At 42.6% G+C, this 15,353-nt stretch overlaps 1 protein-coding gene across 4 annotated transcripts in view; it reads left to right on the top strand.

Moving 5' to 3' along the window:
- The window catches only part of TUBGCP2 (tubulin gamma complex associated protein 2), a 90,862-nt gene extending 75,882 nt beyond the window's left edge, over window positions 1-14,980 (top strand). For 3 of the 4 annotated variants that reach the window (XM_034775463.1, XM_034775462.1, XM_034775464.1), the window contains exons 15-18: window positions 1,280-1,423; window positions 4,125-4,253; window positions 12,605-12,768; window positions 14,603-14,717. In XM_034775463.1, the coding sequence (XP_034631354.1) occupies window positions 1,280-1,423; window positions 4,125-4,253; window positions 12,605-12,768; window positions 14,603-14,717 (552 nt within the window). Of the gene's footprint in view, window positions 1-1,279; window positions 1,424-4,124; window positions 4,254-12,604; window positions 12,769-14,602 lie in introns of all 4 variants that reach the window. The other variant, XM_034775461.1, reaches the window with a different exon arrangement.
- The last annotated feature ends 373 nt before the right edge of the window (window positions 14,981-15,353 follow it).

A 15,353-nucleotide genomic window follows, 5' to 3' on the forward strand; every position in this document is an offset into this window, starting at 1 on the left:
AGTAGTGCTGACTCTTCTTCTTCACTTTCCAGCTTTATTATTAAGAAAGGCTTTTCCTCTCTTAGAAACACACTTTTCTCTGTGCTCCAGCTCCTGCTTACACCACCATGTGACATGGTGCCAGCAGTGGCTGGATCCCATCTACCAAGAGAGAAGAAAATAACAGGAACAGAAGAAAGATTTCAATTCCTTTGCATAAGGGGAGAATGGTCCCAGAGTACTGGGATGCAAAGATTTTAGACATACCCAGGAATCACTGATGCAGAGTTTTGGCTGACTCTCTGACTGTGACTATGACTAATGATCTCTCTGAATTCTTTTGTATGTTCACTCCACCCTCCCTGAGGATCCAGAGGACTAGACTTTTGGTCAGGAAGGTTGGGTGACATATACATTGCTTTTGTTATGACAGTCAGTTATGAAACAGAATCATCGTAATCACTAATTTGCTATTAAAGGCATGATACAGTCTTGTAAGGGAATTGTCAGCAAGGGTTTAGACCTCCCCAAGCATCTGGGAAAAACTTCCATTGATTTCAATAAGGCATATATTGCACTACATGTTTGGAGCACAGAACTGGCTCTTAATCACACTTTGGGACTGTTTGGGCCAGTTTTTCCCTACCTGGTATTCCATGAATTAGGATCACTGAGATTTAGAAATTACGGGAAACGGCAGCCCCTTTCAGGCTGATGTTCTGCGTTGTGCCAATCTACCCCCGTTTTCACCAAGTTGACTGTCGTAAAAAAGAGCTCTGAAATGGAAAAGGAACCCCTTGGCATAAGGAAAGATAGTCAACATATCTGACTCATCGGGGAATGGGGTTTATCCCTATTCCATTCTAGTTCTGGGAAAGGTTGTGCTTTTGACCCTTGTTGGCTCTGAGAAGTGTAAGCAGATGTCTTGGATGTGTTTGCTATAATACCTTCTCATGACTCAGTTTGTGTTCTTAATCTCTGCACATCTTGAGTCAGCGCAGAGTTTTATCTGAATGTAAACTTGTTAAAACTTGAAGTCATATCAGTTGAGATAATTAAAAACTTGTAAAACCCTACAGAAACAGTATCTCAATCTCATTTTGTTCCCATAATGTATTTCCTGTCTGAGTTTAACCTTATATTTTAAGCACTATGATCTTCTCAATATCTCATAGCAATTTTACTTTTTCTTTTTCCATTAATTTATTTCACATCACTAACGATATTTTAAATCTCTGGTAGCAGGTTAGTGTAAGGAACTGGTTGATGTGTTGTTTATTGTTGTGTTTTCTTATAACAGGCTTCCAATATTGATGATGTCCTGAGCCACCATACCAGCTTTCTGGATAACTGTCTAAAGGACTGCATGCTAACAAATCCTGAGCTGCTGAAGATCTTTTCCAAGCTGATGTCTGTTTGTGTCATGTTCACAAACTGTATGCAGGTATGGGGCCTCCCAGCACTCACCACAGTGTTTGCAGCTGCTCAAAATGCCACTTCCCTCTTCTCACAGTGCCATTTCTTTTGACTTGCCCCTCTCTCCTCCCTCTGAAATACTTTGCTTCTTTCACTGGCCTCTCCTGTTCTTGTGAGCAGCCTCTTTAGCTTTCTTTTTACTATTCTGACAGCTGTTTTGGCAAGAAGATGACTGAAACATCCTAGGGAAAGTTTGATTTTATGTTCTTCTTCCAAGAATATTGATGGAGTTTAGTACTGATGAGAATTGACTCGTAGTGCTTGTTAAGAATATAAAAATGGGCATACTTAGTCAGATAAATGGTCCATTTAGTCCAATATCCTGTCTTCCGCCAGTGGCCACTACCAGATGCTTCAGAGGAAATGAACAGCATAGGGCAATTACTGAGTGAACCATCCCCTGTCATCTAGTCCCATCTTCTGGCAGTCAGATACCCAGGGACATCCGGAGCAGGAGGTTGCATCCCTGACCATCTTGGCTACTAGCCATCGATGGACCTATCCTCCATGAACTGACCTAATTATTTTTTGAACCCACTTCTATTTTTGACCTTCACATCGTCCCATGACTACGAGTTCCACTGGTGGACTGTATATTATGTGAACAAATACTTCCTTTTGTTTGTTTGAAACCTGATGCCTATTAATTTAATTGGATGACCCTCTTGTTTATGTGTTCTGTGAAGGGGTAAATAACACTTTCTTATTCATTTTCTTCACATCATTCATGATTTTATTGTCCTCTATAATACTCCCTTCAGTTGTCTCTCTTCTAAGCTGAATAGTCTTTTTAACCTCTCCTAATATGGAAGCTGTTCAATATCACCAATCCTTTTTTGTTGCCTTTCTCTGTACCTTTTTCAATTCTAATAGATCTTTTTTGAGATGGGGCAGCCAGAACTGCATGCAGTATTCAAGGCATGGTCGTACCATGGATTTATATAGTGGCATTGTGCTATTTACTGTTTTGTTCCTATCCCTTTCTAATGGTTCATAACATTCTGTTGGCTTTTTTGACTGCTGATGCACATTGACTAACCACAATGACTCCAGGATCTCTCTCTGGAGTGGTAACAGCTGATTTAGACCCCATCGTTTGGTATGTATAGATGAGATTATATTTCCCAATGCGCATTACTTTACATTTATCAACACTGAATTTCATCTGCTATTTTGTTGCCTAGTTACCCAGTTTTGTGAGACCCCGTTGTAACTCTTCGCAGTCTGCTTTGGACTTAATTATCTTGACTAATTTAGTATCATCTGCAAACTTGCCACCTCGCTGTTTACCCTTTTTTTCAGATCATTTTATGAATATGTTGAACAGCACTGGTCCCAGTAAAGATCATTGGGGAACCTGCTATTTACTTCTTTCCTTTCTGAAAACTGACCATTTATTCCCATCTTTTGTCTCCTGTCTTTTAACCAGTTACTGATCAATGAGAAGTCCTTCCTTCTTATCCCATGACTGCTTATTTTGCTTAAGATCCTTTGTTGAGGGACCTTGTCAAAGGTTTTCTGAAAGGCCAAGTACACTATGTCCACTGGATCATCCTTGTCCACATTTGTTGGCATCCTCATAGAATTCTAATAGATTGGTGAGGCATGATTTCCCTTTACAAAGGCTGTGTTGACTCTTCCCCAGCATATCGAGTTCATCTGTGTGCCTGATAATTTTATTCTTTTCTATAGTTTCAACCAGTTTGCCTTGTACTGCAGTTAGGCTTACTAGCCTATTGTTGCCAGAATTGCTGCTAGAGCCTTTTTAAAAAATTGGCGTTACATTAGCTATCCTCCAGTTATCTGGTACATAACCTGACTTAAATGATGGGTTACATACCCATTAGTATTTCTGCCATTTCATATTTGAATCCTTTTAGAACCCTTGGGTGAATTCCATCTGGTCCTTGTGACTTTTTACTGTTTAATTTTATCAGTTTGTTCCACAGTCTTCTCTATTGACACCTCAGTCTGGGACAGTTCCTCAGATTTGTCATCTATGCCTGATTGGTTGGAAGAGTCAGCAGACTGGCTGTTAAGCCCAGCAGCGGCAGCAGTAGCATTCAATGACTGCTCAAAGCATTCACCCACAGCTGCAATAGTTCCTGCACCTGTTTGTTCCCAGCCTTGTTCTAGTCCCATTCCTCCTTGAACCCAGCCTTCTAACCTAGTAGTTAGAAGAGGAGTTGGTAGTCAGGAATATTCAGGTGTGCATTGTGCAAGGTCCCTGTATATCTCTGTCATTGCATCTCTGCTCTAACCCTCAGCACCCCAGGCTCTTCCTTTCTGTCCTCTTTCCCCAAACTCTGCCAGAGCACCACTGTACTGATCTGTAGCACCCTTTACTGTTCAGTCGTGGGCACCCCTAATGCACCTTAATCCTGACCTGTAATACAGTTGTGTCTGCCTGTCATGACCCAGCACTGGTGTCTCATGCAAAATGATGTTTTGTTTTAGTGATGTATGGGCAGTCTGATGGGAGACACCAGCCTCATCGCTGCCTTAACCAGGGTTTGATCGTATGTACCCCACTGCTATGGAAGAAGGCTTTTGTGAATTATTGAAGCTCTAAAGTCCTGCCCGAATTTAAAACCAGTTCTTATGCTTCATTTTAACTATAGAAAAGTGGCTTAACATTTACAATGTTTTATCATCTACTCTTCTCACAGAGATTTACCCAAAGCATGAAGCTGAATAATGAAATGGGCCGGCTTACATTAGAGCACGGCACGATGTTGGGCCCACCAACAGAGCAGGAGCGTGCCGAGGAAGTTGTGAAGAAGCAGCTAACTAATAAAGTAAGGCACCCACTTTTCAGAATATTTATATACTTGTTCTTAACTGGCTAATTCTTCCTTCCAGACAGCACCTTGGAAGTCTGGTTTCTCTTTCTTTCTACCTTTCTTCCATTGCACTGAAAAAGCCATAGAAGTACTTCACAATCATCCAGCCAGCAGCGTGTGCTGTTCCCGTTTGGTAACAAGGGGGAATAAGTGTTCTTTAAACTAATCAGCCAGGCTCCTTTTAAGTGTGAACTTAGAAGTTTGTGTAAATAAATACACTCAAAACATTCCTCAAAGAGCGGCTTCGTTCTGAGAAATGGCCCCTCAGTGTTCCATGTCTATTATGTCCTTACACATGCCTTTAGTGAATTCAGAACAAATGTGCTCAGGTTACAAGAGAAAAAGAAAATATTTTTCTAACTGCTAGCACTACAAGTTCAGCCAAGGCTCTGACAGTCAGGCTGAGCTTTTTTCTTCTCAGGGATGGTTATCATTCATAGAGGTTCTGCAAGCTTCCAGTGATAGCCATGCAGCTCTGTTGTCTTCAGTGGGTTTGCATTGCTGTAACTGACTGGAACTTAATACACAATTCTGATGCTAGAGGAAAGGAAGAGAATCCAGCTTTCTGTCAACCTTACCCCTACAGAGCCAGCCCAGTCAACAGATAAAAAAGCACTGAATGCTTACTTTGGTCACTAAAGTCAGCAGATCTGCTTCTCCATACACACATGGAGTGGGTCTGCTGGGTAAGGGCCACTTCCACACAGCAGCTGTTTAGTGCAGATCCTTGCTGAGATACAGAATCCTTACAGACTCAGAATTACAAATCTACGCATACTTCAGAACAACACATTTCCACTAATGCTTACCTTCTCATTTCACCGCAAGTGTTCTTCTTTGAGCGCTTGCACACATATATTCCACTCTTGGTGTGTGTGTGCCCAGTGCAAAATCGCCAGAATTTTTTCCCTCAGTGGTACCCGTTGGGGAAGCTTGAGCACCCTCTGTTGCCACATACCACTAGCATTGGTAAAAAGCACCTAGCCAACCCGTGCCCTCTCAGCTTCTTTTTGCCAACCATGATGGTCTCTGGAACTATTCTTCTTGCATTTGCAAGTTCTCACAGTTGATTTTGTTCTTTATATATTGTAAATAATTAGTCACTAGTAGTAAAATTACTAGTGTTTAGTCAGTCAGTTAGATTTTCTGTGTTTATCTGCTTTTCCATCAATCCTTGGTGCCAAGAGATGCCTTGGTCACTGTGCTTCAAGCTCTGTGTTTCCTATAATAAGTCTATGCTCTTGAGCAACCCACAGTCAAGTTGCTTGAAGTGCCTTGGGGAAGCTCATATGGGGACCTTTGCAAAATTTGCAAGGACTTTAAGTCTCAAACAAAAAAAGATCAGGAAGCCCGGCTAAAGTTTCTGCTCATGGAGGAGGCACCGAGACCTCCATCTGAGCCAGCCAGTCAGAATCAGCACCGAGTGCTTTGGCATCCTACCATGTCAGAGTCCTGGCACCAATCCTAGTGCCTAGGAAGAGGCATAAAAAGCAGACTGCCGAAAGGGGGCAGTTCACAGCAATGAAGTCTGCCAGGCATGGGGATCAGAGTAAATTGCACTCTAAACCCAAGCACTCCTCTGCCTTGGTACCACCGAAGCCAGCACCTATGCAGGTACTGTTGAGTCCGGAGCCAGAAGAGGCTCCCATATCTGCAGCACAGCACCATACCGACACTCTCAGTACCGACCGTGACAGAGGTGTTTGTAGCTGCTAGTGATCTCTTGCTGTCAGTACCGGTGTCACTGGCAGTACAAGAGTTGTTGCGTTCAGTGCTGGCGGACACGGGTGAACTGGCTGGATCATTACAACGCGTGGTACTGGACCAGTCTCACATACCCATGACAGCTTGCCCTTCGATATCATCAAAGGGGAAACCCATGATGCTGGCCTCGCTGCAGATCTCTCCACCTTTGCACTGATAGCCAGCACAGTCAGGAGCTGCGCTCCCATGGCCACTGGAATGAGAGTTAACCTCTTCTGAGTCAGAGATTGGGTCATACTCTTCCCAGTTTCAAAGCTGCTTTTGTTACTTCTCCAGACATTTCTACCCTTTGATGGTTCCAGTCACAGGAGCACCATCAAGTGGTTGGCCAGGAGGTCACTGGGGTCCTACGCCAGTCTAAAGGCCCTTTTGGAACCTGTGGGATTTTCCTCTAGTTTCCAGGACGCATTCCAGGCACTTCTATTTGGTGGCCTCGGAAAGGTGCCCTGCACCTTCCCACTGGGCAGCACCTCTTCCCGACTGTGGTACTGAACCCAGTACCAGACTCCAAAAATAGGTTCAGCAGGACCTCCTAGATAAAGAAGGGAAGGAAGAGCATCCACAACCAGTGCTGGCCTCCCTGTCCTCCTCTCCTGACAAGGCAGTCTCAGTCGAGGGCATTTTGCCTCCCCCAGATGACTATAAAGCTCACCAAGAGTTATTAATGAGTGTAGTCTTAAATCTGAGCATACAGATGGAGGTAGTAAAAGAATCTTCCCACAGGCTGGAAGGGTTTCTACTCCTGTTATTTCCTAATCCCGACAGCCAAGGGGAGTCTCAGATCTATTTTAGACCTGCATCAATTTAACAACTATTTCAAAAAGAGAAAGTTCTGCATGGTCACCATTGCATCCCAGGGACTGGTTCGCCACCCTTGATTTAAGAGATGCCTCCTTCTATGCCTCAATGTACTGAGGGCACAGAAGGTTCCTCAGGTTTGTAGTGAAGCAGTCACATTACCAGTTCACTGTGCTTCCATTTGGCCTGTCTGCAGTTCCTCGGGTATTCCCAATATGTATGGCCATAGTGGCAGTGTTCCTGAGGAGATTAGGAGTGCAGGCCTACCCTTATCTGAATGACTGACTAGTCAAGGGTCGGTCCAGGACTCTGGTTGTGTCCAGTGTTTGACTCATCCAATCAACATTCAAGGCCAAATCTACCCTTCTCTCTGGTACAGAGGATAGTGTTTATGGATGTGTGTTGTACTCTATCCAGGCCAGGGTGTCCGTCCCCCCCCCCCCCAAGTTACAATTCCAGTCGGTCCAATATCTAGTTACACACCTCAAATGTCATCCCATCACAACAGCCCGAAACCGTATAAGGTTCCTGAACTCCATGGTCTCGTGCCCATAAGTGGTACAACATGTGAGACTGTATCTCAGACCTTTCCAGACTTGTCTGGTCTCAGTGTACTTACCAAGCCATCTTTCTCTGGACGTTGTATTCACAGTTCCTTCTTGTTTCTCTGAATTGGTGGTCTTCATCCACCCTTGACCGTCAATGACTCTGGTCTCAGACGCGTCAGTGCTAGGATAGTGAGCTCACTTGGGGCCCCTCAGAACTCAAGGTCTTTGGTCATTGACAAAGATTTTTCTTCATATCAACATTAGAGAGCTCAGAGTGGTTAGTCTTGCCTGTCAGTCATTCCTGCCTCATATCAGAAGGAGAAACCTATTTGTTCTGACAGACAACGCCGCAGCCATGTTTTACCTCCACAGGAAGGGAGGCGCTTGCTCATCCCTCCTTTTTCAGGAAGCAGTTCATCTATAGGAATTTTGTATAGCCCATTCAGTCTACCTTGATGCCTCTTATCTTCCAGGGGTGCAAAACGAGTTAGCAGATCACCTGAGCAGGTCTTTCTTTAGTCATCACGAGTGGTCTGTTTGCCCAGATGTAGCCAGAGGCATTTTCAAGCAGTGGGGGACTTCCCAGACAGACCTATATGTGAACAAGTACGACAGAAAATGTCACCAATTCTTCTCCTTTCAAGGCTGCCGTCTGGGTTCCATTCCAGACGCCTTCCTGCTACCCTGGACGGTAAAGCTTTATTATGCTTTACCCCCAATTCCACTTGGCATGGCCATGCCAATACTGGTTCTCCACATCTCTTAGTGATGACTCCAGTTTTACTTCCATTGCACCTGGATTTGATCTCTCAAATAGATAATAGATAAAAAGATAATGCAGGCAGAAATCCAGCAACAGACTGGGGGCTATCCAGTTTATTGCACCCAATGCAGCATGTATGGTTACCTGCCCTATGGGCAGGTGGCATATGTGTGCATTCGGTGCAAGGAGCTCCTGGCCCTCAGAAACAGTGTATGGGCTTTGGAGACCAGAGTGGCTGAACTGGAGGAGCTAAGGGAGACAGAGAGGTACATAGATGAGACTTTCCGGGACATAGTAGAACAGTCCCACCTCCAGTCTGACAGCCTCTGTGCTGTTGAAGAGGATGAAAGTCTCAGGGAAGGAGAACATCCAACTGGAGCAGAGGGAAGTGATCCCATAGTTGGGACCCTCCTTCCAGATGATGATGTGGTATCCTCTTGCACTGAGGATACCTCTCTGGGGGAAGGAATTCCAGTTATTAGGAAGAGACACGTATTGGGCGATTCGATCATTAGAAACATAGATAGCTGGGTTTGCGATGACCGGGAGAACCGCATGGTGAGACTTGCCTGCCTGGTGCAAAGGTTGCGGATCTCTTGAGACAGCTAGATAGTCTTAGGTGTAGTGCTGGGGAGAAGCCGGTAGTCGTGGTACATGTAGGTACCAATGACATAGGGAATGATATGAGAGAGGTCCTGGAGGCCAAATTTAGGCTGCTAGGTAAGAGATTGACGTCCAGGATCTCCATGATAGCATTCTCTGAAATGCTTCCAGTTCCACGTGCCGGTCCAGTTAGGCAGAACTGTAGGGCCTCAATGTATGGATGAGACAATAGTATAGGGAGGAGTAGTTTAGGTTTATTGGGAACTGGGGAAACTTTTGAGAAAGGGGGAGCCTATACAGGAAGGATGGACTCCACCTAAAGCAAAGTGGAACCAGACTGCTGGCACTTAAAATTAAAAAGATCGTAGAGCAGTTTTTAAACTAAGGGCTGGAGGAAAGCCGACAGGTGCGGAGGAGCACGTGGTTCGGACAGAGACATCCTCTAGGGAAGGATCTATTAATGGAGATTCTCTGTCCTAGTAAGGAGGAGAGGATGGAAGATGATAAAATACAGATAGGATCTGATGAGAAACAGTCAAATGAAAAAAGTCCCATCCAATTACATTATATAATGGCAGACAGCTAAAAAGTGACAAGTTTTTAAAATGCTTATATATAAATGCTAGAAGTCTAAATAATAAGATGAGTGAACTAGAGTGCCTCATATTAAATGAGGATATTGATATAATAGGCATCACAGAAACTTGGTGGAATGAGGATAATCAATGGGACACAGTAATATCAGGGTACAAAATATATCCAAAGGACAGAACAGGTCATGCTGGTGGGGGAGTGGCACTATATGTGAAAGAAAGCATAGAATCAAATGAAGAAAGAATCTTAGATGAACCAAACTGTACCATAGATGCTCTATGGATAGTAATTCCATGCTCTAATAATAAGAATATAACAGTAGGTATATATTACCAACCACCTGACCAGGATGGTGATAGTGACTGTGAAATGCTCAGGGAGATTAGAGAGGCTATTAAAATAAAAAGCTCAATAATAACTGGGGGATTTCAACTATCCCCATATTGACTGGGTACATGTCACCTCAGGACGGGATGGAGAGATAAAGTTTCTTGACATCTTAAATGACTGCTTCTTAGAGCAGCTAGTCCTGGAACCCACAAGAGGAGAGGCAAGTCTTGATTTAGTCCTAAGTGGAGCACAAGAACTGGTCCAAGAGGTGAATATAGCTGGACCTGCTTGGTAATAGTGACCATAATATAATTAAATTTAGCATCCCGATGGTGGGGAAAACACCACTGCAGCCCAACATTGTAGCATTTAATTTCAGAAAGGAGGACCACACAAAAAAGAGGAAGTTAAACAGAAATTAAAAGGTACAGCACCAAAAATGAAATCCCTGAAAGCTGCATAGAAACTTTTTAGACACCTTAATAGAGGCTCAACTTAAAAGTATACACCAAATTAAAAAAACGTAAGAGAACCAAAAAAGTGCCACTGTGGCTAAACAATTAAGTAAAAGAAGTAGTGCAAGGCAAAAAGGCATCCTTTAAAAAATGGAAGTTATATCATAGAATATCAGGGTTGGAAGGGTCCTCAGGAGGTCATCTAGTCCGACCCCCTGCTCAAAGCAGGACCAATCCCCAACTAATATCCTAGTGAGGAAAATAGAAAGGAGCATAAATTCTGGCAAATGAAGTGTAAAAATATAATTAGGAAGGCCAAAAAAAGAATTTGAAGAACAGCTAGCCAAAGACTTAAGAAAAAATAGCAAAAAAAAAAAAAAGAAATTTAAGTACATCAGAAGCAGAAAGCCTGCTAAACAACCAGTGGGGCCACAGGACAATCAACATGCTAAAGGAGTACTCAAGGACGAGAAGGCCATTGCAGAGAAACTAAATAAATTCTTTGCATCAGTCTTCACGGCAGAGGATGTGAGGGAGATTCCCAAACCTGAGCCCTTCTTTTTAGGTGACATATCTGAGGAACTGTCCCAGATTGAGGAGTCATTAGAGATTTTGGGACAAATTGATAAACTAAACAGTAATGAGTCACCAGGACCAGATGATATTCACCCAAGAGTTCTGAAGGAACTCAAATGTGAAATTGCAGAACTACTAACTGTAGTCCGTAACCTATCATTTAAATCCGCTTCCGTACCAAATGACCAGAGGATAGCTAATGTGATGCCAACTTTTAAAAAGTGCTCCAGAGGTGAGCCTGGCAATTACAGGCTGGTAAGCCTGACTTCGGTACCGGGCAAACTGGTTGAAGCTATAATAAAGAATAAAATTGTCATACACATAGATGAACATAATTTATTGGGGAAGAGTCAACATGGTTTTTGTAAATGGTGAGGCATGATCTCCCATCTACTAGAATTCTTTGAGGAGGTCAGCAAGTATGTGGACAAAGGGGATCCAGTGGCTATAGTGTACTTAGATTTTCAGAAAGCTTTTGACAAGGTCCCTTGCCAAAGGCTCTTAAGCAAAGTAAGCTGTCATAGGATAAGAGGGAAGGTCCTCTCGTGGATTGGTAACTGGTTAAAAGATAGGAAACAAAGGGTAGGAATAAATGGTCAGTTTTCAGAATGGAGAGAGGCAAATAGTGTTGTCCCTTAGGGGTCTGTACTGGGACCGGTCCTATTCAACATATTCATAAATGATCTGGAAAAAGGGGTAAACAGTGAAGTGACAAAATTTGCAGATGATACAAAACTACTCAAGACATTTAAGTCCCAGGCAGACTGTGAAGAGCTACCAAAGGATCTCTCAAAACTGGGTGAGTGGGCAACAAAATGGCAGATGAAATTCAATGTTGATAAATGCAAAGTAATGCATATTGGAAAACACAATCCCAATTATACATATAAAATGATGGGGTCTAAATTAGCTGTTACCACTCAAGAAAGAGATCTTGGTGTCATTGTGAATAGTTCTCTGAATACATCCTCTCAATGTGCAGCAGCAGTCAAAAAAGCAAACAATGTTGGACATAATTAAGAAAGGGATAGATAATAAGACAGAAAATATCATATTGCTTCTATATAAAACCATGGTACGCCCACATCTTGAATACTGCGTGCAGATTTGGTCGTCCCACCTCAAAAAGGATATATTGGAATTGGAAAAGGTTCAGAAAAGGGCAGATGACTAGGGGTATGGAACAGCTTCCATATGAGGAGAGATTAATACGACTGGGACTTTTCATCTTGGAAAAGAGACGACTAAGGGGAGATATAATAGAGGTCTATAAAATCATGACTGATGTGGAGAAAGTAAATAAGGAAGTGTTATTTACTCCTCATAACACAAGAAACAGGGGGTCACCAAATGAAATTAATAGGCAGCAGGTTTAAAACAAACAAAAGGAAGTATTTTTTTCACACAATGCACAGTCAGTCTGCGGAACTCTTTGCCAGAGGATGTTGTGAAAGCCAAGACTAAAATAGGGTTCAGAAAAGAACTAGATAAGTTCATGCAGGATAGGTCAATCAATGGCTATTAGCCAGGATGGGCAGGGATGGTGTCCTTAGCCTCTGTGTGCCAGAAGCTGGGATTGGGCGACAGGGGAGGGATCACTTGATGATAATCTGTCTGTTCATTCCCTCTGGGGCACCTGGCATTGGCCACTGTCGGAAGACAGGATACTGGGCTAGATAGACCTTTGGTCTGAACCAGTATGGCTGCTCTTATGTAATACCACAGTCAGCTCTTCCCCCCTCCCCCCCGAACCCGTGTTCCCTTCATTTAACAGCCTGGAAGTTCCATGGCTAAATTCCAGAGAACAAGGTTGCTTGGAGCAAGTTCGCAAAGCTTTACTAAGCACTCTCACTTACTGTGGCCTCCTCTTGATAGCTTTTAGCAGAGCATGCAGACGCCTTCCAACTAACATCTGGCTTTGAGGCAACTATCAACAAGTTTGACAGCAATTTCTCAACACATCTCCTGGACCTTCTGGATAAGCTGAGCGTGTACAGCACCAATGACTGTGAGCACAGCATGATCAACATCATCTACAGGTGAGCAGAGTGGAACTGTCTCCTAGTAGCACAGGAAGGAAAGTCCAACTCTAGACCAGGCTGAAGTTTGTTCTTTATTCCTTTTTTGTTGTATCATGGCAGCCAGCTGTTCTATCAGTGTAACACTGAAATAGCAAGAAGCTTTAGTCAGTAGTTCAGCAAATAGCTTTTTTAAATGTACTTTTAAAAGACATAAAGTTGGGGAAATGGGGGGTTCTTTTTTAAGCTATTGAAAATCTGACTTTGTAAATGATGCTAGCCTCACTGTATTTGGTCATAGCCTTGTCCTGTGTCACTGAAATGACTATACTTCTTGGGAAACTGACCTACCCACTCCACGTCTCAGTTTCTCCATCTCCAAGATGGGGATAATAGTGCTGCCTTTGAAATGCTTTGAGATCTACAGATGAACAGCTGCTATAAAAGTGCCAGGTATTATTTATTAGTAACACTGGGTCTTTAAGATCTCTCCGCAGCTATGTTGCGTGAAATATGTAGGGCCTGCTGAGGCACTGCCAGTTTCTCATCCCCGCAGAGTATGCACTGGGAAAATCCTTCTCAGTTGAGGCTTGGGTGAAGTGCATCAAACAGAAGTGCCTCTCGCTCTATGCACTCCTGCCAGTATATTTTTTTTCCCAGAGGAACTGAGACTGTTGTTGCTATTGATGTCCACTGGTGGCAAGCCATTTACAGTACTGGACTGGGGTTATTTTTTATGAGAGAAAATTAAAATTAAATCCAAATATGTTAATATCTGGAAATGCACAGCTAAGGCACCAAACAACTGTAGGGTTAAGGGGATGAGTGAGGATGGAGTGGGGCAGAGAGACTTGGCATTCCTAATTTGGTGTGCCACAGGAGGAAAATCAGTGGAGTTACAGTCTAGGATACTTACCAGCTTGGATTTAAAAGCATGGAAATGTTCCTTGTATTAACATTTCTAAGTTGAAATACCTGCAGTTACAGAATTGATGGGCAGGTGTGAGATGCACAGCCCCAGTGGGCCATAGGCTGTAGCTTTGGTTCACAAAGCAAGAATCCTTATTTTAAAGTGTATAGTCTTGTTTTTTCCCTTGAGGAGACAGTGTGTTTATTGCGCATAGAAGTAATTTTAAATGGCTAGTAGTAGTTTGTAACCAAAATATATAATACCCGTTTGTTACCCAGAGACCCTTCCTAAAACACAGAGCTTTGCTTGATGTTTCAGAATCATTTTTCCCTAATAATAGTTGAGACTTGGATTAGTAACATTCAGTTTTATAGCATAGTCCAGAGTTGAGGTTGGGAGATCTGGGATCTTTTCCCAGTTCTGCCACTGATTTGCTATTTGGACTAGTGCAAGTCATGCCAGCCTTCTGTGCCTCAGTTTCTCCATTCGTAAAATGGGGCTAATGCTGCCTATCTTCCTTTGTAAAGTACTTTGAAAGTTCCAGACAAAAAGCCTTACAACTTGCTTTTATGGCATATTTGTGATTATTCTGTTTTAAACACAGGTAAACGCAGAAAAGTCTCTCAGAATCAACATTTTCCTTAACAAAAAATCCAGTTTTGGCAAACTCTGATTTTCTGAAATTCCAATATACTCCCACCCCTGAGCCATTTAGATAACTGAAATTTACCTCTATAAGGTCTCCCATAAGTACACTGTAAATCATAAATAATGGTAATTATAGTAACTGGTGAATTTTAGGTGTATGCCCAGGAATCTCTCATTTTTACTACGGAATTTTGAAACCCCTGAATAGCATTTGAAGCCTGTTACCACTTCTCTCTGTTTTCACACTTCTGGGCCATTTGTGGGAAGACTATTGAACATGTGTTTGCTTTCCCCTAGGCTGGATTTTAATGGATTCTACACAGAGCGGCTGGAGCATATTTCTGCACAGAGGAGTCAGAAAGTAGTTTCCGAAGCTCCCCTTCTTCCCAGGGTCGTTGTAGCCACCCAATGAAGCTTTTATGTTACATATTTTAGATGCTGCACCTTTCGCATCAGAATACAGTACTCTTGCCCAGTTGTATCTGTGAGTAGTTTGCACTTTAAACTCCATAAAAGCTATAAAACAACAGTTGTCTAATAAGATAGTGTTTGAGCTTCTGAAATCTAAACAGGGAAAGGATTTTGTCACTTCTGAGATACTTTTGTTAACTTTTTTACCAAATATTAAAAGTGTGTGTGTTGTATAATATATAAAGAAATAAAACATCAGAATTATTTGGTCTCTGTTATCCTGAATTTACAGCTCACTTCAGTCATTCTGGGTAATTAAAACTTGGTCATCTTATGAAGTTCTGCTAATGCATAGATTGAGCTGTAAGGTGGTTCCGTGTTGTGATTTAGGGCTTGAAGAAAGCTCGCTGAAGCCCAGGGGAGTCCCCCATGACTTAAGTTTGGATCCAGGCCCTTTTTCAATGTCTGTCTTCGATTGCGGCATAGATGCCAGAGCTGTGCAAATAACAGACTTTTCAGTTGACTGACCAAACTGAAAAACGGGAAGAGAAATTCACTTTCAGATGACCTGAAACAAATTTTTGGTTTTTGGCAAACTGAATTTTTTTTCTTTTGGATTAAACTAAACTTTTTGTTC

The sequence above is a fragment of the Trachemys scripta genome, chromosome 7, assembly GCF_013100865.1.
Source record: "Trachemys scripta elegans isolate TJP31775 chromosome 7, CAS_Tse_1.0, whole genome shotgun sequence".
Taxonomy (NCBI): domain Eukaryota; kingdom Metazoa; phylum Chordata; order Testudines; family Emydidae; genus Trachemys; species Trachemys scripta.